The sequence below is a fragment of the Narcine bancroftii genome, chromosome 9, assembly GCF_036971445.1.
Source record: "Narcine bancroftii isolate sNarBan1 chromosome 9, sNarBan1.hap1, whole genome shotgun sequence".
Lineage (NCBI taxonomy): Eukaryota > Metazoa > Chordata > Chondrichthyes > Torpediniformes > Narcinidae > Narcine > Narcine bancroftii.
In genome coordinates this window covers 34,427,411-34,452,949 of record NC_091477.1, presented here as the reverse complement: position 1 = coordinate 34,452,949, position 25,539 = coordinate 34,427,411, and the positions used below count along the sequence as shown (strand labels likewise).

General features: G+C 38.6%; 1 protein-coding gene across 10 annotated transcripts in view; it reads right to left on the bottom strand.

The window, feature by feature from the left end:
• arhgef37 (Rho guanine nucleotide exchange factor (GEF) 37) overlaps window positions 1-25,539 on the bottom strand; it is a 148,130-nt gene that overhangs the window by 46,601 nt on the left and 75,990 nt on the right. For all 10 annotated transcript variants that reach the window (XM_069898758.1, XM_069898759.1, XM_069898757.1 and 7 more), the window contains 3 exons: window positions 25,332-25,455; window positions 11,530-11,677; window positions 1,214-1,416 (listed from right to left, as the gene is read on the bottom strand). In XM_069898758.1, the coding sequence (XP_069754859.1) occupies window positions 1,214-1,416; window positions 11,530-11,677; window positions 25,332-25,455 (475 nt within the window). The remainder of the gene's footprint in view (window positions 1-1,213; window positions 1,417-11,529; window positions 11,678-25,331; window positions 25,456-25,539) is intronic.

Below are 25,539 nucleotides of genomic sequence, written 5' to 3'. Positions count from 1 at the left end.
TTCTGTACGGACATGAGCGTGTGTTACGAATGCATGTTGTTATGGACCTTGACTATTTTGATTTTTCACTGAGGACCGGACTGAATTTGCTGCTTGGGATTTGACAGCTGTAGTCGTGCTTAGAAACCACTAGGGGGGCTTTGACAGCTGTCAAAGGACTGAATTTGCTTTGGGGGATTTGACAGCTGTAGTAGTGCTAAGCTACCACTAGGAAATTTTGACAGTGGTCAAAGCATGGGAATAGCGCGCTAAAAGTCCATGGGCTTGCAGGAGAGTGAGCCTGAAACTGCTAACCTCCCTTCCAATGGGGAAAACTGGAGGCAGCATTGGGCAGTTTAAAAACCCCAGCATGCTAGTTTTGAGAGAGGTTCATCAGTGGAGTGTGTGGGATTGACCAATGCCTCTCCTATGCTCTTCTAAAGAAGAGACTTGTGCCAGAAGGGCACTTGTGAACCCTAAGGAGGGTTTTGGAGGGTCAACAGACCACTCAAGACAAGATGTCCGAAGAAGAAGACTCGTGTGCCAGAAGGGCACTTGTGAACCCTAAAGTAGACTTTAGAGGTTTATTGTGGAAATTCCTGGATAAAGGAAGTGAAGGGCAGTGGTAGCCCCATTCAAACCCCAAGGCAGTCTTGTGTTCCCCTGACAAACTTGACATGACTGATGTGGGGGAGTGGAGGGGATTGGTTTTTGGGAATTTTGGTGATTTTTGGGGCATTTCATCCTGGGCTGTAATGCTTTGGGTTTTTTCCCCACATACTCTGTATATTAGTTGGTTGTTAATATAGAGTTCCCATTAAGGCTGGTGTTCAGGTGTTGAGTTTATTGAGTTAATTCTATTATTGTTAGTTTGGTTAATAATTTTTTTGTTAAATTTAACTTATTCATTTGTGTGCCTCCTAATTGCTGCTGGGGAATGTAACAATGTACCCTTGGGACCTTTGCAATGCAGCTAAATACTCCTTCCCAGATGAATGCTAAAGTCATATTTATCGAAATAGGAAAGTTACCTTCCTTCTGTGGTAGAATATTTCCTAAATTCTGCTCATGAGTTGAGAACAATTTTTTCCCCCATTTTCCCTCACTCACAAATAACACTGGCAATGTTAACAACAAAATAATATATCTCACATTAACTTCAACTCCAATAAGAAAAATTGCTGAATTTTTAGTAGGAGATAAATGTAATGAAAGTACATAGGCTAGATCATACCGACTTCCCTTTGTCCCTTGTATTCATTGATATTAATATTGACTTCTTGCATGACCCTCACAGCTTTCTCGAGTGCAGCGTAATCTTCATCTGATTGTGGTGTATTTTTCAGTATAGTTTCCAAAAGCAGCGGATATTTAAGTATCCTCTGGACTGGCATCACCAAGTAGAAAGTCAATGCTGTAGCAACAGTCTTTGACTTGCTGGGAAAAGAGGGAAATTTTAAATTGGGTCTTTTTCTATAAATGAAGATGGGATGTAAACATTATTAAATATTCTATTTTAACATAACCTTTCTTATTCCACTTTTAAGAAATTCCAGAAGATAACCTGTCAAATGTATGTTGAGAATACACGGAGAGAATAACAGCTTTCGTCAGTTATTCAATAATAATTGTTGCGACGAACCATAAAGTTAGCAAATCTGAAAAATTAATATGTCATTAACTTTGCCTTCGATATGTTGCTTTCCTACTGGTGCAACAGCAAAAGAGAAATCAATTTATTTCCACATGAGAAACACACTCCTTTGGTCTCTACAAGCAAGTAGCAAGACCCATACAATTGTTTGCTTGCACGTCAATTGTTTTCATTTTTAGACGAAAACTTAAAATATAATTATCACATATGTTGAGTTAATGCTGCATTTCCTAAAAGCTTTCAAAGTTTGCTTGGTAGAACTTGATTCAAAAGAAAGGACTTGGATTTTCATTGTACTGCTCACAACCCTGGGACATTTCAATGCACCTAACCAACCAAATGATTTTAAAGTGGAAACTTTGATGTAAAAGAAAATATCAACAATGTTATTGAATTATTAAGGATGAAACTTTTTTTGATTAAGACAGCAGAAAAGGAATGAGTTTGATATGAATTAGCTGAAAACTTGTGTCATTAGATGCAAGTGTGCCATTGGATCAGTCTGTGTTTAATCTGAATCAGACTAATGCAGTTTGAATTTCTTCATGAAGAGTCTAATATCTATTGCAATAGTTCCCAGTTATTGATAAAAGGGTTTTAGGCAAAGCTGGTTAAGAATTCTTCACTGGTCCTTCATCAGCTTGAGAAAATAATTTCTTAACTCTTATCTATATTTAAATAAAAGTTGTCTGTGAATCCAAGGTGATGAATGTTTCTTCTGGTGCACAGCACTGACAAATTACCAGGCTACCAGACTTGGTGATCATTAGGCTAATTGGCTCTAGTCCATTATATTCCCTCTGTGTTGCCAAATCTGGCTTAAAAAAAACAAGCCCTGATGAAAATCTGCAGTATCTGAAGTGAGGCAGAAGGGAATCAGAACTAGAATTTATTGTCATAAACAAGTAACAAAATTTCATTTCTATAACTTCATATTACATTATTTCTATATAAAAAAATAAAATAATAGTGCACAAAAAGTAAGGCAATGGCTTTGGTTCATGTATTATTCAGAAATCTGATGGCAGTGGGGAAGAAGCTGTCCTTGTGCCGCTGAGTGCTCATCTTTAGGCTCCCGTACCTTTTCCCCAATGGTAGCAGAGTGAAGAGGGCACGGCCTGGGTGGTCGGGAGTCTTTGTGGATAGACGCTGCTTTTTTAAGATACCGCCTCATGTCGATGTCCTTGATGGAGTGAAGTCTGGTGCCTGTGATATTGCAGGCTGAGTTAACAAACCTCTGGATTTTATTCTTGTCCAGAGATGGCACCTCCATACCAGGCAGTAATGCAACCTGCCAGAAAATTTTCCACAATACACCTGTAGAAGTTTACAAGAGTCTTATTACATACTGAATCTCCTCAGACACCTCACAAAGTATAGCCGCTGGCGAGCCTTCTTTGTGATTGCATCAACATGGAGGCTCGAGGACAGATCCTTGGAGATGTTGACACCCATGAATTTGAAGTTGTTGTCCCTCTCCATTATTGAGCCCTCTATGAGGACTGGATCAAGTACCTCTGACTTCCTCCTGAAGTCCACAATCATCTCCTTGGATTTGCTGACATTGAGCGCAAAGTTGTTGTCATTACACTATTCAACGAGCTGATCTATCTCCCTCCTGTACACTTCCTCATTGCTGTATTTTTGCCAAATCATTGCCTGCATTTGGAATTCTCACTTTTCTGTAATCCTGTGGTGGTACATCACCGGCCTACTGCAGGGGGCATCCTCTGTACCTGCAGGAGTGTAAGGCGACAGGACAACATCTGGTCGGCTATCAATCAGTCGGCCTGAATGGATCAAGCCCCACCCGGTCGAGAGTCAATCACCCTCCGGGACATAAACCTGCGCCGGCCTCCTGAGGCTTCACTCATTGTTGCTGCAGCCTCAGCCAGCCTGGCTCTGTAGAAGTCTTTGTGGATATAAGCCTGTTGTACAGTCTTTATCTTTGTGTGTGTCTGATTCTGGCTAACAGCGCACCACAAATCCTTGTGCAATCTTACTTTCTACTCACAGATTTATGCAAAGCAAATGGAACAGCCCACCATATTAATAATGGAGGTAACAACTTGTTTCTAAATGCTTATTAATAAACACATCTGAATATGTTTATAAGAGTCGACCTAATTTTGAAATATTGGATTTTGGATTTCACCCTTGCGATATTATTTTTATAAAATTTTCTTGTGATTTTTTGGTGATTTAGTTACACAGTTTAGATGTGAAAATTTTAAATTATGAAGAAAATATCCTTCAAATCTCTTCCATTCTACTGCCACTAAGTGGAAATCACTGATACTGTAACAAACCTCACTGACTGAAGCTTTTGCTTTTCTTTCTCTCGTACTGTAAGGGGCGCCGGGTGACACTAATAACGACTCTTTGACTGGCTTATGGCAGGCAGAATGGAATTTTGTGTTCTTTTATATGTTCTGTATGATTACATGTCAATAAAGGAATCTTGAAATCTTGAAGATGCTGTGCAAATGATGCAAGGATAATCTTTCAGATCATGAGTCCTTATCACATGAAAGATTGCTACACTTTCATAGAATATTAAAAGAACATAATTTAAAGGTTTGTTTAATTTTGTTTTTTTTAAATGATGTAGACTGAAAGAATGTTGTTTCATTTTAATAATGATTTTTTTTTTTAATGAAGCCTTACCAGTGATACAGCTCTTTAAATGTGACGTAATACTGAAATAAAATGGGTGCGCTGTGATTCGGTGTGTCATGCAGCAGTGCAAAGGCAGGGCTGGGAAGATAAAAGTAGTTCCTGTGTTACTTTGGTCCTGCACACAAGATTGGTGATAATGAATTATGCCAAAATACAAGGATAACTAATTCTGCCAAACAATAGCACTTTGAGTTGTATTTATTTTAGAATATTGTTGCACACACTGACCCAGAGGAAATAATCATCAATCACCAACTTTTGGTACTCAGTCAAGTGGTTTGACAAGATTGGGGAAAAGACAACCTTATTCCTGGCAAGAACTGTGGTCAGACTGAGTTTCCCAATCTACCTTCTGTAATATCATTACTATTATATTTACTTTAAAAACATTGTTTGATTCAGGCAGGAAATAGGAACTTCCTTAAAGGCATAGTATTACATAACCAGAAAATTTGAATATTAGTTTAGCTGCTGTGATGGCTTTGGTTACAAAGTGGAACAAATAGACCACATTTCATCAGGGCATCAGATTTCCTTCCTGAAGGGAGGAAAGTAGTTGGATTATTTGTCACAATATGTAGTTGCACAATTATTTATCATTGCAGTTATTTTATTTAATTAACTGAATTAATTTGTTCATGGCATTTTAACTCGATATCTCTAAATGATCAGTCTCGTAATATTTGCATTGGACTATTGAACTTGACAAAGCATTTAGGATGGAATAATTCCTCCAAACCCGAATGAAAGTAACAACTTCTCTTCCAGGTGAATCATAAAAATGTCTGAACATGCTGAAAAGATCAGGTGAATTTCCATGATTGAATAGTCTATTCTTTGTAGAGCATTATTGAAGAACAGATCAAAATGCTGAAGGTCTGGTTCTGCCCAAAAATGTTAAACTCAGCATGAGTTGGCAGTTTCAGTAGAGATTTTAAAAAAACCCAATGTAAACATAATTTTCTAGAAGTGCTACAAATCGTCAGGAATATTAAATTATTTATTTTCTGTTATTTCATTTGAAAAGGCAAACAGCAAAATAAGCATAATTAGTTTTCTACCCTATCATTTTGGAGTGTGGCACTGCATAGACAACCATGTAAATGATCCTCAAGCAATAGTAACATTAGTGAGATGTCTGCAGCCACTATTAAATGAAATCGGCCAAACTGTAAATCTGGAGTACAAACCATGACATGTTAATCATGTCTCATTACAACAGACTTTAATAAAGTCCTACAGATAAAATACTTTTGCATCACAGTTGTAGGTTTCTGTTGATATTTCACAAGTACAATGTACTTCAATATGAAAGCATTCTGTACTACTATTGGACTTTTCATAACTTGCTTCAAGGCCATTTTGCCAATCCTATCTTCCATATATAATTTGCTTCAAGACCATTTTGCCAATCCTATCTTCCATATATAACTTGCTTCAAGGCCATTTTGCCAATCCTATCTTCCATATATAACTTGCTTCAAGGCCATTTTGCCAATGCTATCTTCAATATATAACTTGCTTCAAGGCCATTTTGCCAATCCTATCTTCCATATATAACTTGCTTCAAGGCCATTTTGCCAATCCTATCTTCCATATATAACTTGCTTCAAGGTAATTTTGCCAATCCTATCTTCCATATATAATTTATTCTTGTCACTCATGGATTTCCTTTTGTTGCTCTCTATTCAAAAAAATATTGCTGAATGTTTTGCTTTGTCAGGTGTGCCTGTCACAAAGTGATCTGCCATTAATAGTAATCCCTGTGGATTAAAAACAGTAACACGATCAATTCTCCAACTACTTTGCAGCAGTACAAAACCTGAAACAAATATATAGTTGTGAGTGGTGAGTAAGGAAATGGGAATAATCTTATCTTTTAGAGACTGAAATTGATTGTGATGGTTTCACAGAATGGAGGCATCAGAGGTGGGGAATCAGAGGTGGGGAATCAGAGGTGGGGAATCAGAGGTGGGGAATCAGAGGTGGGGAATCAGAGGTGGGGAATCAGAGGTGGGGAATCAGAGGTGGGGATCAGAGGTGGGGAATCAGAGGTGGGGATCAAAGGTGGGGAATCAGAGGTGGGGAATCAGAAGTGGGGAATCAGAAGTGGGGAATCAGAGGTGGGGTATCAGAGGTGGGGAATCAGAAGTGGGGAATCAGAGGTGGGGTATCAGAGGTGGGGAATCAGAGGTGGGGAATCAGAGGTGGGGAATCAGAAGTGGGGAATCAGAAGTGGGGAATCAGAGGTGGGGAATCAGAGGTGGGGAATCAGAGGTGGGGTATCAGAAGTGGCTACCAACAATCCACAAACTGTCAAGTCCAAAGCCAAAGCAAAATTGGGCCTCAATAATCATGAACAGGCTTTTTCCACTGAGGTTAGGCGAGGCAATAACTAGAGGACATGGATTAAGGATGAAAGGTGAAATATTTAAATGGAATATTAGGGGGAACACCTTCACACAGAGAGTGGTGAGAGTGTGAAAAAGCTGCCAGCCGCAGTGGTGAATGGGGGCTCAATTTTGACATTTTAAAAAAATTCGATAAGCACATGGATGGGAGAGGTATGCAGGGCTATGGTCCGGTTGTAGGTCAATGGGACTAGGCAGAATAATAATCTGGCATGGACTAGATGGGCTGAAAGGCCTGTTTTTGTGCTGCAGTGTTCAATGGTTCTAACATTACTTAAGTAAGAGCCCAATATTTGTCAGTATGCCCATTTTAAATAAATTTATTTCAAATCCCACAGAGGCATTAGTCTGATAGCATCATCACTTATACTTATTATTTACTCACCGATAACCCACTGACCAAAGCCTAATTTGGGTTGTGCCAGAACTATATTGTTTACATCACATCATACATTTTGCCCAAACATGAACCAACGAAGTGAATTCGTGAGGTGTGGAGGAAGTAATTGCCCCTGATTTCAAAGCAGCACTTGACTGAGAATGGACTGTAATTGTGGAGGCCTGGGAAAAAACTATGGTTTAGCAGAGATAAATACTACAGGGGGCTTTAATTCATATTCAATTAGATGATTGCAATTGGTGGAGCTCAATCAGCTCATACCCAAGACATCACTAGGAATTACCAAGGCCCAACCAACTTTAATTCCATTATAAGATTAGAAGCGGGTTAGTTTTCTGATGATTGTGCAATGTTCAATACCATTCCCTTCTACTAAGCAAATGAAGCACTTATGAGAGCAAAAAAGCTAGATAACAATCAACCATGAGCTAATAAGTAGCAAGCAACATTCTTCCATAGAAATGTTAGTTAATGATCACCTTCAACAAGAGAGAGTCTTAACTGCCTACCTCTGATAATCAATAGCATTAACACTGGCAGGTTGTTCAAGATCAAAATCCTGAGTAAAATAGGAACAGAAAGACTGCAGATGCTGGAATTTTGAGCAACCAATGAGTTGCCAGAGGAACTCAGTGAGTCAAACAGTATCCATGAGCATAAATGATCACAATGGTTCAGGTTGAGACTCTGGTTAGGACGGGTGTGAGAGGTAGAGAGGCAGGTAGAAGGAGAGAAAACTAGGAAGCAATGCATGTAGCGGTTCACCAGAGGTTTAATCAAACCAGCTCAGGAGGTTCTGAGTGACGTCATGATGTCATAATGCGATGTAATCATTTGGAGCATGTGGGGTTTTAAAAAGCTGTGTGTGACTGTTTGAGTAAATGACTTTTAAAGAACTTCAACTCGATAGTTATTATCACTTTTTCATAGTCATTGGGTCTATGGCTTTCCCTGATAATGGTTCTATGGGAAGACCTTCACCAAAGTGACTGCAGCAGTTCGAGAAGGTGGCTCACTACCACTTGATCAAGGCAATTATAGATGGGAAATAATTGCTGACCCTGCCAGCAACACCTAGATCCCAAAAATAAATAAAAGAAAACACGGAGCAGCAACAGTGGTGTAATGGAGAATGGTAGGTATGTAGTTGAGGGTTAATTTCACAATGAAGACCATAAGGGGGAGAGATTTAATAAGAACCTGAGTTTTTTTTTGCCCAGAGTAGTGGATGTATAGAGCAACCTGCCAGAGGAGATAGTTGAGGGAGATATAGTGCAACAGTTAAGAAACATTTGAACAGGTACATGGATAGGATAGGTTTAGAAGGGTATGGGCAAAACACAGGCAGGAACATTTTGCACAGTGTGGGAATCCATGAAATGACTCTATAAGTGAAAGTCTTTAATAAAACTAGTCTTCACTGAACTCATAGTCAGAATAAAAGAAAGAATGAGGTGAATAAAAGCCCAATATTTTCCTTCAATGTCAAATACTGACAAAGGTACCCATAGCCTATGATATATTGATTTGTAAATGATCAAGATTTGATGACATTTATGGTAATAAATGATAGAAAAAATTCTTAACAATGAATTAACATAAAGAATCTGCATACTTTGCATTTCCCTACATTAGACTTCAAAAAGCATATTTATTTTCTGATATGGATAAGATAGAATCTATTCAAATAAATTATTTTTTAGCTAAAAATAATATTTAACAAATCTCTTTTTATTTCCTGTAAAATTCATTGGACATTGGAATGATATCAGGAGACAGTTTAATTGAGAGGATAATTACAGGTACTCAATCCTTTATCCGGAACCCTTGGGGGACAGTGTGTTCCGAATATCTCCATGCATTTTAAGTCATTATATTTAAAAGAGTCATGTGCGTCTGCATACAAATGAAAAACTTAAAGAGAAGGAGATGTTAGTAAGCCTGAAAGGAGTTAGGGACTCAAAAAGAATCTGCCAAATATAATAAATAAAAGCATAAAAATAAGGCAAGTGATAACTAAAAAATGAAGTTAAGCATCGTGCCAAAGAGCCAGCCTGTGGCCGTAGTGTGGAAATGTGCTTTTGTAGAATTGAAAAGAGTTCAAAGGATAGGAATAGAAGTAGGGCATTTATATTTTTTCATATTTATTTGTTTACTGCTAGGTACAGCATTTATTATCTTCTTGCAAAAGTCCTTGAGGAGGTCCCATAATATTGGTGGTTGCTATAAACCTGCTCTGCCTGTCCCTGCTGGTAAAGGTCAATGACTTAGGTGTTGTCATAATATCAGAGGTAATTAACTTCAGAGCACCTTACAGATATTGCACAAAGTTCTGATGGTAGACTGACGGTTCTTACACCATTCCATGTGAACTGGGTGCCGAGTCACTTTGGTGTAAGAAGCGGCAGTTATAGACACGACTTTGTCTCCAGATGGTGTCGTGGTTCTTGAGCACATTTAGGCATGGAGAGAGTACTCTGTCATGCTCCTGACATGCCTTCTACATATCGAAAGACATTAAGGTGTAAGTTAGTGAGCTATGCAAGATATCCAGATAAAGACATGCTCAACACTATTTATGTGACTGGTCAAGGTGAATTTTTGGTCAAAGGTGACCCCCTCTGATCATTGAGGGGTAATGGTTTTGAATGATGATTAGAGACTTTCTTGCTGGATATGGCCATTGCCTAACACTTGGGTGGTGGGAATGCAATGCCATTTACCAGCCTCAAAAACCTTGAGATTTTTTTGGGGTCTTGAAAAAGGATACCAACCCAAAACATTGACTGTTGATTTCTCTCTAATGGATACTATCTGATTTGATGATCCCCTCCAGGTTTTCTTTGTTTATTTATGAGCTCATTTATCAGCTGAGGTCTGAATGTTATCTTGGTCTTACTGAAAATAGGTTTGGAGTGGTTTGTTTCCAGAGGAGTTGCAAAATTGATAAAATGTACCATCATTGAGCAGCATCCCTCTTCTGACTTTACGATGAGATGAAAATGGTTGGGATTAGGGCAATACCCTGAAGAAATTTTTCAGTGAAGTCTTGAGGCTAGGATTGTTCAACTTGATAAACCACAACTATTTTCCTCTTACTAGGTATGGCTCCAGTCACTGGAGTGTTTTCCTTTTGATGCCCATTGACATTATTTTTATCAAGACTTCTTGATTGTGAGACTATAATTGTCACAAAGATTGACAAGATTCCTAAGGAAAGAAGCCCTAATCTTGTCAATCTTTGTGACAATTATAGTCTCACAATTCTGGTTCCATACATCTTAACTACAGTGCCTCCCATACTTAAGTGACATTTCGACGTATGCAGACCCAACCTATCCAAGTATAAACTATATTGTGTAGACTCATGCTCTACCTAAATGCACCTCACTTTTTTTGTACTCTATTCCATTACAATATGACTCCCTGGCCTTGTAAAGTTGTGATCTGAATTTCAACTTTTATGTATGTTTCACAAATTTCTTTGATCTTCTACCCCATATTTTTTTCACATTCAAGAAATAAGAGGCTTTCCTTGAAAATGTATCATCTTATATTTTGCTATATTCCCAGCAATACAACCACTTGACACCCAGTTCTCATGGAACAAACCCTTTCTCAATGTCCCAAGTGCACAACATCAAAATGGGTAGGCTGGCTTGTGGTCTGTCTAAAAAGTGTTAGGTCCATTTTTTTTTTTAGGATCAGTATGTTCAGGCAATATCAACCCAGATTAAAGACTCAGTTAATAATTTTGCTGGCTTTACTCTGAAGACTAGGAGTACTCATCCTCCTTGAAACAACAAGCTGCAATCAGCTACTGTTTCCTCAAAAGGTAAAGAATCTCAATATCCAGATTTTTCAGATTTCAGGTTTATTGCCAGATGAAATCACATAAAACACTGAGATTCCTTTTTCCCGTGGGTGAAGAATTACCATTAATTGGAAATGCAGAAGATAAACTATATAGAGTAAAACGTGTATACAAAGAACTGTAAACAGATTACAAATGTAATCAAACTGACTGTGCAATACAGAGAGAACAAAAAGAAAATCAATAAAGTGCACAAGTCCTTAAGTGTGTCTCTGATTGAGTTTATCATTGAGGAGTCTGATGGTGGATGAGTAGCAGCTGTTCCTATATCCATAGAAATGACCAGTCACTTTAAATATTTCATTCATGCAAGCAACACCACTTCTCTGTAATGAACACAAAACAGGCCTCTGGCTTCATTAACAGCTGGGTGAGGATTGTGAGACTTTCCTTCCCACAATGATGATAACTATTTTACTGTCCCATGAACCATGGCTTTTCATAGTAAAAATACACTTTGTTCAAAGTGTTAACTGACTTTTGCACATTTAAAGAACAAATAGAAGTAGATATGGTTTTCCTAGTTTCTTACCTTCCTGCTGTTAGAGATTCCATAATTTCTTTCCAAATATTTTCATTCTTCTTATAAATGGATTCAAGAAGCAAGACATTGTCATAGTTGACACAATATACTTTGTACGCATCTTCCAGTTCTTGTTTGTAGGTGAGGAACACATTACCTTTCAGAAGAAAAACATGTAAGAATCGTCAGAAACATTGAAGATTAATGCTTGAAGAAGAGATTAGTGCTGGGGTCTCAACCTTTTACAATTTACGTAAATAAATGATATGTCATTGCGGCAGGGTCCTTTCTGTCATTTAAGAAAAGGCTGAATATGTACTTGGAAGTGAGGGGGTTGGAGGGTTATTGACGGAGAGCGGGAGGTTTGAGCTAGTGGAGTTGTTCTAGTGAACCGGTGAGGACTCGAAAGGCCGACATGGCCTGTTTCCGCTCCATAAATGGTTATATGATTGCACCAACCATACATTTGCTAAATAGAACCATAAAACATTAGAACCAAAGAACACTACAGGACAGAAAACATTCCCTTTTAGTCTGTACCGAACTTCTATTCTGCATCATCCCACTGACCTGAATTTGCTGATGACACCAAGATAGGCAGGAAATCACACTGTGAAGAGAATACAAGGAGTCTATAAAAGGATATGGATAGATAAAGTGAATGGGGGAAAAAAATCAGACAAATAGCATAATTGTGGAAAATGTGAAATTGTCCATTTTGCAGGAAAAATGAAAAAAGCTTATGTAAACAGTGAGAGATGACAGAGCTCTGAAATGTCAAGAGATCTAAGTGTTCCAGTCCACGATTCACAAAAGTTTGGTATACAAGTAGTTAGATAAATGAACAGAATGCTACCCTTTATTGCTGGAGGGGAATTCCTTTAAGGGATATAGCATAAGGAATTTTGAATTTTCTCACCATCTAAATAAAAGTCTGCTCCTCTATTTCTTCCACCAAAGTGCAAGATTGTACACATTCTAAATTGTATTCCATCTGCCACCTCTTTGCCTATTCTCCTAATCTATCCAAGTCTCTCTCTAGCCTTATTGGTAAACTCAGCACCATCTGCCTTACCATCTATTTTAATGTTATCTGTAAATGTAACCACAAAACCATGTACTCCATAATCCACATCATTCATATGCAACGTAAAATGTTTCAGCCCCCACACCGACTCCTGTGGAACACCACTTGTAGCTGGTAGCCAACCAGAATAAGATCTCTTTATTCATATCCTCTGCCGCTGATCAGCCAGTGCTCTACCCATGAGAGTATCCTTGTAATTCCATGGGGTCTCATCTAGTTTAGCAGCCTTGTGTGTGGCACCTTGTCGAAAGCTTTTTGAAAATCTAAATACACATCCACTGCATCTCCCCTGTCTATTTTACTTGTGATCTCTTCAAAAAATTGCAAGGTGTGTTATGTAAACCTGTGTTTTGTATTTCCTTCGATGATTGTAAATTGAATTGATGTATTTGAAATAATCAAGGACTCTGTAGGGTCGATAGAGCAAAATGATTTTCTTTTGGTGAAGGAGCCTAGATCAATAAGGCACAATCTCAAAATTGAAGCCAATATCTTATATATATAAACAGTTACTGGCACGAGTTCCATGTTTCCTCTAGAAATAGGTGGATGGTGCATTGCTTAAAACTATTAAGCAATGCTGAAGCCATAAAGGTACTATGAGAATTGGAACAAAGATAAATGTGGAACTGAGATATAAATTAGCCATATCCTAAGTGACAGGCAACTTCATTCCCTATTCAATTCGTTCCCTATTCAAAAATAAATCAACAAGTAAAATGGAACAGCCTTTCAAATAGTAGATATTTTTTGAGAATAAAACTGCAGATGCAGGATGCAGAAGATGCTGGAATGCTCAGCACATTTGTAGAAAGTGAAACAGAATTAGCATTTCCATTCTGAAGAAAGGTCTTTGACCCAAAATATTTACTCACTACAATATACATTTTCTAACCTGGCATGCATGGTGGAGAAATTTGAACCTGTCACATTATTTTTGCACAATACACAAAAATGCTGGAGAAACTCAGCAGGACACAGCATCAGCAGACTTTCCTGTTTAACTACATTATTTAAGCAGATGAATTCCGCATTGGTTTGAAAATTAAAGTCAAGAATTTTCTTGTCATCTGTGGGAGTTTGGAACCCTGAAGGAAAGGTGGAGTGTTTATAGCAAAGGAAGTTAGAATTGATTCAGATTCCTTAGGCTTGGACCTGCTCTTGGAAGTTGCTTTTAATTCACATAGAAGCAGGCCTTATAGGATTAAAAGTCCCATTAATGGGACCTTAGCCATGTGTTCTTGTCAGTATATGCCAATGCATATCACTGCTCCCTTTGTGTATTTCTCACCTTTTACATGGAGGAAACACAATACCACTGTTACATTCACACGCCTCACTGTTCACACACAAAAAGTTAGCACAAATTAAATCCAATTTCTAGGTATGGATCTCTTAATGCACATGTAGTCAGTTTTAAAAAAAAGTTCCACCAATTGACATGGTCTGCTCTAAATATAATCTATTCTAAATGTATTCACCCTCAAGGTACTTTCAGGTGAGTTAATTTTATTAAAGCACGCATTTATTTGACCATAGGCATCCACTAATACCCAATTCAGAACAGAAAGTCAAAATGAAAGAGTGCACAAACATTCAGCATTCTTGAAATTCTCGCCCACTGTAAATATATTAACAATGGAGTAGAGGAATTTTATTTCATGACCCTGCAGAATAAACTGTTGCACTTACAGCAGACCCAGATAAAACTCATGCTAGCACAGGCAGGCTGAAAAAGCTTGTTCCCAAAGGCTGTGATAATGCCGAATGACTAAATGAACTATTCACACTAACCATCTGAGATTTTTGAAATTATCAAAGAATATTTTTTTTGTGTATGTATATTTCTCCTGCATATGTATTAATTGTCCGTAGCTATGTTCTGACTGTTTGAGTGTTTGCATGTTTTTCACTAAGGACTGGAGAATGCTATTTTGTCAGGTTGTATTTGTGCAATTGGATAATAAATAAACTTGAATTTGAACTATAGTTGATGTAACTTGCATGTAAATTAATTTTATTAAAATAATTAAAAGTGTTTACAAACTTAATACCTTAAAATCGGAAATATATTAAAGTTAGCAAGCCTCCAATAAAACATACAATAAATAAATTGTACCAATGTTCAAATTTCCAAGCTAACTATATCTGAATGCTTTAAAACAGCAGTGAGGCATTCCAGTTGAGTACTAATATGATTTTTACCATGGTGATTCAATGAGTATGAGTCACTTTGCTCCACAATGATTAACTAACTTGCACTGAGAGGTTTGTTCACAGAAGCAATCACAAGCAGGAGCAGGCCATCTGGCCTGGCTAGAAGATCATGACTCATCACTACTTACCCACCTATTCCCCATAATCCTTAATATTCAAAATAAAGAAATTGATAAAGAAAATTGGTTTAGCAATTCTGATGCGTCTTAACCGCCAAATGGAAGGAAGGTTGCAACATCTTGAAACAAGGTCACCTGATGAGAACCAAAGCTCTGCCAAAGTTTCAGCTGAGGGATGAGCTGCAGAACAGCAATTGAATCTGTGGGATGAACCGATGACTCATTGAATGCTTCAAGGGGTCAAAATGTATCTTCTGATGTTACAGATGCTAACTATAGTTTTGCCCTCTTTTTTTGGTTTTTCTATTTATTCATAGGGTATAGGTTATCACTATTTGGAGCAGCATTTGTTACATAAACCACTCGGTGACTCTGGGTGGGGGGAGGGGGGATCTCTTTTGCTTCTCTTTCTCTAACTGGAAGGCATTTCAGGCAATTCATGCCAATGGCAAATCTGTCTGCTCAAAGCAGGAAAACCCAACTTCATGTAATGTGACACTGTTTTTATTACATGATAATAAATTGAATCTTGAATCTTATTGTCCCTTGAACTGAATGGCTTTCTGGGTCATTTTGATATGAAGTAATGTTTCTGCTCCAGGTCATTAATTCATGATTCTGTGCAATGATTCAGTGATATAAATGTTCTACTTCTATGCCTGATTGTTAATGCTCCTTATAGAGGCAGGTAGACAGAGTTCAAATGCATGGTTTGAAAAAAAAATACAGGAAGCTTTAAATTCTCAGGAATGTGTTCTGTGGTACAGCTTGTACGTAGCAAGAAATTATTGATGCCTCACTTTGGAATGCTCATACTGATCTGCATTCCTGATGCAAGATAAATTGGGGTGACTCATTCCACCAAAGTGCAAGATTATTCAGTTCTTACAAAATCTATTTTGATCATTCAAGGCCATTCTGCCAGCCAGAGAGAAATTGAACTGCTTCTAGAAAAGCAGGTTAAATTGGTGTGGAAAAGAACTCCTATCTCGTTTCATGCATTGATCCCTTCTACATAATTCTGTTGAGGCCCAAAGAATGGCAATGGACAATTTGTGTGCACAAAGACCTTAGGTCAACTCCCTCCCCACCAATGTGCAACCAATTCAGGGGGTGAGTCGATGGCACACTGCAGACAGATGAATAATTAGAATGGGTTGGGGTGGTTAAAAAGGGGTTTGAGGTGGGGAGAAGGCCAGGCAGACAGGATCAGGAGAAGGTATTGGCTCACGAATGGGTGGAAGGGGAGAATTGTATGGAGGTGATGGTTGATTATAGGGATGCCTGAGGATATTAGGAGGAGGTAAATAAAGATGTGATCTTGATCTCTTAGGCTCCCTTTTGGTGGTCCAAGGGGACCCTGAAAATCGTGGGCATGAGTTACAAATATACAAAGTGCTGGAAAAACATAGAAGGTCACACAGCATCCAGAAGAAGTAAAGCATAACGAATGTCTCAGGCTGGGGCCCTTCATCAGGTACAAGAAAAAAGATGAACACTTGAATAAAAAGGTAGGAGTGGAGAAGTCTCCATTTAACTAAGCCGACAGGTTAAGATCAGCAATAGTGTCTGAAGCACATGTTATTTGAGTTCCCCCCACACACGCACAACAATGTCAAAACCAGAATTGTATCTGATTTGGGATCAATGAATATGTCTGGCACTTTCCTGACATATGTGCAGTGTAGTGGACATAAAAGTGTAGGTTATCCAGCATTAACACTGGTCCAAGATATAATTAAAAATCTCTGAATTAAAACTTGAAAATACAATAATCTCAGATGCTAATGGTTATTATGTTTGTAAGAAATATAGAAGGAAGAATTAGAGGCATATACAAAGAGAATGATGTCCAAAAAGCAGTGGTCACATGTTGGAAATCCATCTCCATTCTCTCGAATCTGTGTGTGTTATACAAAAGTGATTAATTTGTCCAATGGGATGAGTTGCAGTGCAGAGTACAACATGCCCTCAGCATGACATTATAGAAACAAAAGTGAGTGATTTGGTCTATTGTGTCTGCTGTGCTAATCAATAAGATGATTATGATATGTAATGATACCAAAAAATCTATTGCAAAGACTTACTGGAGGAACTAAGCAGGTCAGAGAGCATCCATCTGTAGAAATGGTCATTCAATCTTTTGGGTCTGGACTGTTTATCAATACTAAAGGGAAGGGGTTATTTTATGTATATAAAGAGGTAATGAAACTGGGGGCAAAGGCTTAGATATTTTAGAACAGGTGTGAAAGGTAGAGAGAGAGAGAGAGAGAGAGAGAGAGAGAGAGAGAGAACAAGGAAAAGTGGGTACAGGTACACGATCCGTTATCCGGACATCTAAAATCTGGAAAGCTCCAAAATCCAGCAAGTGGGGGCCGAGGGACCAGCGGTCAGGGGAAGTGGCCGAGTGGCCGAGGGACCAACGGTCGGGGGAGATGGCCAGGCGACTGGAAGAGGGTGAGGGTGGATACGGCAGCACAATTCGGATGGGCTTTCCGATATCTGGAAAAATCCAAAATTCGGAACACACTGTTCCCCAAGGGTTCCGGATAAAGGATTGTGTACCTGTAGTGAATAAAATTATGTTAAAAGATAGAAAAATACAGAAATAGGTAAAGAAGAGGTAGAAACGCTGGAATTAGATGGGATCATGCCATTAGGTTTAAGGATGTCCAGGAGGAATATGATGTGTTGCTCCTCATGTTTAAGTGTGGCCTCACCCTGACAGTGCATGAGACTGAGGACAGATATGTCATTGCGGGAATGGTTGGTAAAATGGTTGTGTACAGGAAGTTCAAGTACAGATCCGTATATAGACAAGAATTAGCAAGTTCTACAAATGTTCATATAACAACAAATATTTAAAAACATTAATTAGTTCAGTGAAGCAGTCACACATTTGGTCTTACTGACGTAGAGGAGGCCAAACTAGAGAGCATTAAATGCAGTATATAAGATTGGATGATATGTATGTAAAACTTCCCCCACGTGAACATCCGTTTGTGGTCCTGGAAAGAGACGAGGGAGGAAATGTAGGGACAAGTTTTTCACTTTTTGCAGTTTTGCTCAAGGAGGTGGAGATGTGGGTGGGGAGCAAAGAGCGGATTAAGATGCCTTGGCAAAAAGTGGATCAAGTTGGAGATGGGAAGATATGGCTGGTAGCAGGATCATGCTGAAGTTGGCAGAAGTGTTGAAGGATAATGCATCAGATATGGAGAATGTGGAAACTGAGGACCAGATGGGTTTGATCTACTTGGAGAGGGGCGGGGAAAGGGCAGATATCAGAAAAAAATGGAGGAGATCTACCATATAACCATATAACCACTTACAGCACAGAACAGGCCAGTTCGGCCCTACTAGTCCATGCCGTAGCAAATCCCCACCCTCCTAGTCCCACTGACCAGCACCCGGTCCATACCCCTCTAGTCCCCTCCAATCCATGTAATGATCGAGTCTTTCCTTAAATGTAACCAATGATCCCGCCTCGACCACGTCTGCAGGAAGCTCATTCCACATCCCCACCACCTTCTGCGTAAAGAAATTTCCCCTCATGTTCCCCTTATAATTTTCCCCCTTCAATCTTAAACCATGTCCTCTAGTTTGAATCTCCCCCTTTCTTAATTGAAAAAGCCTATCCACATTTACTCTATCTGTCCCTTTTAAAATCTTAAACACCTCTATCAAGTCCCCTCTCAATCTTCTACGCTCCAGAGAAAAAAGCCCCAGTCTGCACAACCTTTCCCTGTAACTCAGACCCTGAAATCCTGTCAACATTCTCATGAACCTTCTCTGCACTCTCTCTATTTTGTTTATATCTTTCCTATAATTTGGTGACCAAAACTGTACACAGTACTCCAAATTTGGCCTCACCAATGCCTTGTACAATTTCATCAAAACCTCCCTACTCTTGAATTCAATACTCCGATTTGGGTGCAGGTTTCATCAATGATGCAAGGAGAATTCATATTTATGAAAAAAAAGGACGTTTTAGATGTCATAGAATGGAAAGGCTCATCCTGGGAAGAGACTCAGCAGAGGCAGAGGAATTATGAGAAAGAGATGGAGTCCTTGCAATGGAGGAGGTATAATCTAGATAGCTTTCTTTAGAACCTTCAGTTTTGACTTTTGGCCAATTGTTCTATTCTTTGACATGAATTGGAGGAATATTCTAATAAATCTGTGCTCTGACCCACCAGACTATAATTGACTTATTAGCTAGCTTGACTATGGGCCAAACTCATGGAGTAGGTTAGACAGGCAACCTGGTAGGCACAGATGAGTTAGGCTGAAGGGCCTGTTTCTGAGCTATATCATAATTATACCCTTCCTTTGGGCTGGAGACTAGATGTGCACACTAATGTGGATACTATCTCACTAAGGCTCCATACTTAGGATCTATAGAATTGCAGCAAACTTTTGTTATCTTGCATTTAAATCCTCTTGAAATGAAGGCAACCACACAATTTGCTTTCCAAATTGCTCTCTGTACCTGCTTTTCAATGATTTGTGTGCAAGGACATTCAAAACACTGAACACAAAAATCTTTCACTATTTAATAATATTCAACATTTCCATCTTTTCTACCAAAGAGAAAACCTCATATTTTTCGTCATTATATCTTATCTGACATGTCCTAGCCAATTCAATTAATCTGTCTGTATCACCTGAATGTTTTCTGCCTCCGAGCGTTGTATCAGAAATTGTGGATATATTCCACTTCATCTTCTCATCTTCATTTTGGACACAGATTGTGAGAACCTTGGTCTTGCCAGGGCTGGTGCATTGTCAGGGGTTGTGGTGGAAGCTAGTACAATAGGGGCATTTAAAAGACTTCTAAATAGGCATATGGATGCAAGCAAAATAGAGGGTTAGGGGTGTGAGGGAGAGAAGCTTTAGATTGATGAGTAGGTTTATATAGATCAGCACAACATCAAGGACCAAAGGGTCTGAACTGTGCTGTATTGTTCTATATTCAGCACCAACCCTTATTACACCTTACTTTTCACAACTCAAAAATTAGCCATTTATTCCTATGCTTTGTTTTTTATCCATCAATCATTCCCCAATGCCACACATTCTAATTTATTTTATAATCTCCTGTGTTGCACTTCATTTAGGACCCTGAAAGCCCAAAAATGCCATATCCACCAGTTCCTCCTTTTTGATTCTGCTCGGTACCCCCTTAAATACATCTAAAAAACGTTTGTCAAACATGATTTCCATTTTATAAATCCATGTATATTTTGCCCAATCCTATTTTTATTTCCAATTGCTCTATTACTACGCCCTTAGTAACAACATTTTCTTCCTGTTTTTTTCTACATTTTGTTATCTCGTAATTTATGTGGATGGTTCTAAAGCCTATGAAATGTTGAAATATGACAATTAGATTGTTCATTATCTCCATAACTATTTGTTTCAAAATTCTAGAATCCAGGTGTATTGTGAAGGGTTGTGGCTGTCACACAACAGTACTACCCACTACCTGGTTGGAAGACACACCACCTGCCAATCAAGGTTTGACCCACCCCACCCATTAGTGCACACTTGCCATTGGCTAATTTAAATTCATTTTGCTGGGCCTTAGGCCATTGGCCTTTGTAATTGACAACCCTGCTGGCACTGAGCCATTGGCTTCCTGTAAATTACCTGGACTAGACCCCCCCCCCCCCACCACCCTAAAATGAGCACCACATGTGCTTGGTTCTTTCTCTTTGCCATTTTTGAGCAACCACCCTGCTTCACCCCAAGCTGAGAACTGTGGAACGGCACTGGAGAAACTGTTAGTAAGATGCGCACTGTTATAGGGTTGGGAGTGTTTAAGTTAGTGACCTGAGTCAAGGGGTGGCGGGTATCATGTTGATTTTTCCTTGACTGTTGTATGTACCAAGTTTGTTGTTTATGTATATGTGTATTTTATCCCCATTGCGACTTTCCCACATTCATCTTGTTATGAGCCCAGAGGACCCGAAAACCCAGCAGCAATAGAAATTTATCAAGACAAATGATTACTTAAACAAAAGTTACTTTTAATTATCTTTGAACATGAAAACAGATCAAACTTTAACTTATTATTATTAACTTAACTCTCTTCTAATTCTAAGTGCACGTGTATATAAGTTCAGAAAAGTTCTTTAATTCACAGTCCAATCTCACTTCTCAATCCTCTAAGTTCACTGGTTACAGGAAATTCTTATAATATGCACAGAATTTAACATTTATGAATTTCACCAGGCTTTGTTGCTTGAAAGGTAAATGGTTACCGCTCAAGAAAGTTCTTGTCGGTTCTCAAAGAGAGATTTGTTGCTCATTGGACACGCAGAACTGATCACTTTCGATCAGCCACTTCAGAGTCTTACTGAAAAAGCTTGCCCCATCAGCGTTTTCCAGATAATAACCTCTTTCTTTCAGGTCACCACAGAATTCCTTTTTGTTTCCCTTATTTCAAATGAAATATTATGCAGCCAGTCCTCTCCTCTTGCATGGATCACAAGGGCTTTGACCAGGTTGAACTTGGTGACCTTGTATATAAAGCAGTCCAGAGCTACAGTCTAGCCTTCCAGGTTTGTCTTGCAGAGATCAAGACCTCTTAGTGTACATATTAGTTTATTAAAACTGTCTTATACTTGCACTGCTGGTGTGGTTATTGTCAGTACAGAACTAAGAACTCACAACCTGTCTTCAAAATGGGGTTTTTCCACAAGCTTATCAGCTTGTCCTGTTCCAGTCCCAGCTGCTGCTGCTGAACCTTAGGACTATAGAACTGAATTCTCTCCCTTTCACTCAGAGAAAAACCTCATAACCCTCTTAGTACAGCCAACTACACTCAGACAGACTGTGGCTCCGGACCTAATCTTCTGAGTTTGTTCATCTATTGCTTTTCAAAACAATAATCCATTACTCCACAGCATGTCCGATTAACACCTACTTGTGAAATCCTTATAGGCATTCTTCAAAGTTTCTGCAAAGGCACTCGGAGCCTGAATTGTCTGGCTTGAACAGAGCTCCAGCATTTTAAATGAGATCTGTTTTGAAGTGTTTGTATCTTTATGTGACCTTAACTAAAAAACCTGCCACAATTTATTTCCTTTAAAACATATCTATATACAATATAAAATATAACATAAACTGTCATAATCAAAAAATTGTTTGCATGTTTTATTTCCGATGAGACTTTCCCACGCTCATCTATAAATTGTGCGTGTACATATTTTATACATCTTTAATACCTCCTAATTTTGTCCATCATTCCTCCAGGGCTCAAAACAGCCACCATCATCCTGGTACCCAAGAGAGCGACAATAACTGGTCTCGATCACTACTGCCCTGTGCCACTGACTTCTACCATTATGAAATGCTTCCAATGTTTGGTGATGTAATGCATCAAAGCACACAACTGAGAGATGCTGAACCTATTTCAATTCAACTATAGAAGAAACAATTTCATAGATGATGACATAGCATTATCTCTTCACTCTCTCCTGGCCTATCTGGAGAATGACGTCTCAAACACCAGGCTGCTGTTCATTGACTTCAGCTTGGCATTTAATACGATCATTCCCCAGAGGCTGGTGGAGAAGCTGTCCTTACTGGGACTCATCACTGGATACTGGACTTCCTAATGGAAAGACAACTGTCTATCCGGGTCAGAAGCTGAATGTTGAGCACTGTCACGCTGAGCACTGGTGCACCTCAGGGCTGTGTACTCAGACTGGTCCTGTTCATCCTACTGACCCACAACTGCATTGCCAGATCCTGCTCCAACATTTTCATCAAGTTTGCAGTTGACACAACAGTCGTTCAATGACGAGTGGCACTACAGGGAAGAGGTGGAAAAGCTCATGATGTGGTGCGAGAGTAACAACCTAAGTCTCAATGTGGACAAGATGAAGAAGATGATTGTAGAATTCAGGAAGACTAGGAACAACCACCATCACATCAACAACTCTATAGTGGAGAAAGTGGTGAGCACCATGTTCCTTGGAGTTCACTTAACTAGTGACCTATCATGGACAAACAACATCTCCTCCCTTGTAAGGAAGGTGCAACAGCGCCTGCATTTCCCAAGAAGACTGGAGTGGGCAAGACTACCAGTCATCATTATGTCATCCTTGCAGGAACTCTATCAAGACCATCCTGGCCAGCGCAGCAGAGAATCGGATCAGTGGTCAATCCATAGGACAATGATAACTGGAGTCTCCCTCCCCTCCCACCATTGACGTGATCTACCGGGATCATTGTATGAAGAGGGCATGCAAAATCATTGAGGAATCCTTCCACCCTGCACACATCTTTCAGCTGCTCCCATCAGGGAAGAGATACAGGAGTATCAGAGCCAACACCATCAGGCTGAGGAACAGCTTCTTCCCACGGGCAGTGAGAACACTGAACAACCAAAGGAACTGTTCACACTAACTATCTGAGACTTTAATATTCACAGAACAATATTTATTTGTATATATGAATACATGTCCTGCATATATATTGTTTGTATGTGTTATGTCTGCTTGTGTGTCTGTGTGTTTTGCACCAAGGACTGGAGAATGCTGTTTCATTGGGTTATACTTGTGCAATCAGATTACAATAAAGCTGACACAATAGGTATTCCTACATATCATTCTATTCAGTCAAACTTCTTCATACGACCAAATTAAAGCATTTCCATTTCCACTCCAATCTGTCAAGCCATAGCAACAGCTGTAGACATTAACCCATTTAACAAAATAATCCCTGTTAAAATAGCTAACAAAAAAACAAGGAACTTGTCAAGGAATGAATCTAAATAATTGTATACTTCTGCATGCAAGATTATTGAGTGAGGAAAAATGACATGCTAGGCTAGGCTTAAAATGTGATTTAGAAAAAGAAAATGTGAAGGTGAAAATTGGATTTAATTTGGGATCATGTTTATTTCCAAATTACTGAGCTAAAAATAAAAAAAATGTACTCTATGTATTCTGCAATTTAGAAAATGAATTATCATCAAATATGTAATAATCTTAAGAGTGCAATCACAATACTTTTCTAATCCTAAATTGGAATTCACATTACAAAAATGAATAACCTTAGCTGTTTGTTTTTAATGTATTTCTTTACGATATTCATGAGGTGCTGTGACAAACATTTTCAAAATAAATTATAGTCATAATACTGATAAGATGTTTTTCGTGTGCCCGAAACTGCAGTGGTTTTCTAGTCTGAAGAAATTAAGGAGAAACTCTGTTCTCTGAGGACCATTGGAAAGCTGGCTGCAGCATGCAGGAACAAGTCTTGAGCCAGCAGTAGACAGGGGCCTGAAGTAGGCATTATTGTGGACAATGGGCCTGATGCCAGTTTCAGACAAACAATCTGGGGACAATACAAGACCCAATCTGTGTTGAGCATTCCTGGCACAGATTGAGCTTCACCATCTCTACTTCACCCATCTGTTTGTCATCTGAAGACCAAGTCTATGCACACAAAGTTCTAAGCTTCTAGAAAATAATGAAACTTTGGCAATTACCTACAAATGAACTTAGAAATTAGATTATTTTTATGACATTATTACACATTGCATTCCAAAATAAAATATAACTTTAATACTCAATACATTAATGTTTCCAAATCCCCTCCAGATTTAGATTTAGTAATTAAAGGCAACATAATAAGTACAATGATTATTCATTTTGCAAACTACATGGTAAAAAAAAAATGAGATGAGTTACTCATTTCCATTATGTAATGTCGATTAAGCACCAGATGATTTAATAATCTAATTTAATAATCTAATAAATCCCAGAAAAAGACTTTCCATGTTGTAACAATAAAGAATCAGAAACATATCATCCAAAAACATTTTCACATTTGATCTTCTGACACATATGGTTTATTACTCCAGAAATGATAAATGTTTAACAATTGTTAGTAAAAGCATAATTATAAGGCACCATCTTGCACAGAATGATGGGTCTCGATTTTAAGTCTTTCTTGCTGCTTTTTGGACAGAGGCTAGTCTGGGGCTAGTTTAATTCCCATGCATCATAGGAAGGTAAGAAACAGTGAGTATTGGGCAGGAATGGAAATATGCTAAGGAGATCAAGGGATAAAGTGTTAGTGCTGGAAAGTGGCACTGAGATAAAAGATCAACCATGACCTTCTGCAATGCTGAAGCAGGCAAAAGAAGCCAAAAGCCTGATTTATTTTCTTGTGAAATCCATCAAATCAACACAACCATTTTTCAATAAACACATATGAGATGAGGTGCCATGAATAAATATTTAAAAAAAATAATCTGAGTAAAGTTCAAGGTATAGCCTGAGACAAAGGAAGCTACTACCACTTACTGCCAGGATGAACACTGGATCATCTCCCCAAAATGAATGCCAAGTAAGTATTTAAAAAATAATTACTTATCAAGAGAAGTTGGTTGGATTCTCCAGGAGCTACTTCTTCCAGATGTTTGAGCAGATTAGAGGACACAAGTATTACATCATCAATATTTCCAAATAAGCCTTCCAAATCTAGATCTGGCATCTAAGAACAAAAGCAAATGTAACAGCTCTAAAATATATTGTACTCCAAACTAGTTCAACAGGATAAACCAAAAGTTATTGAAAA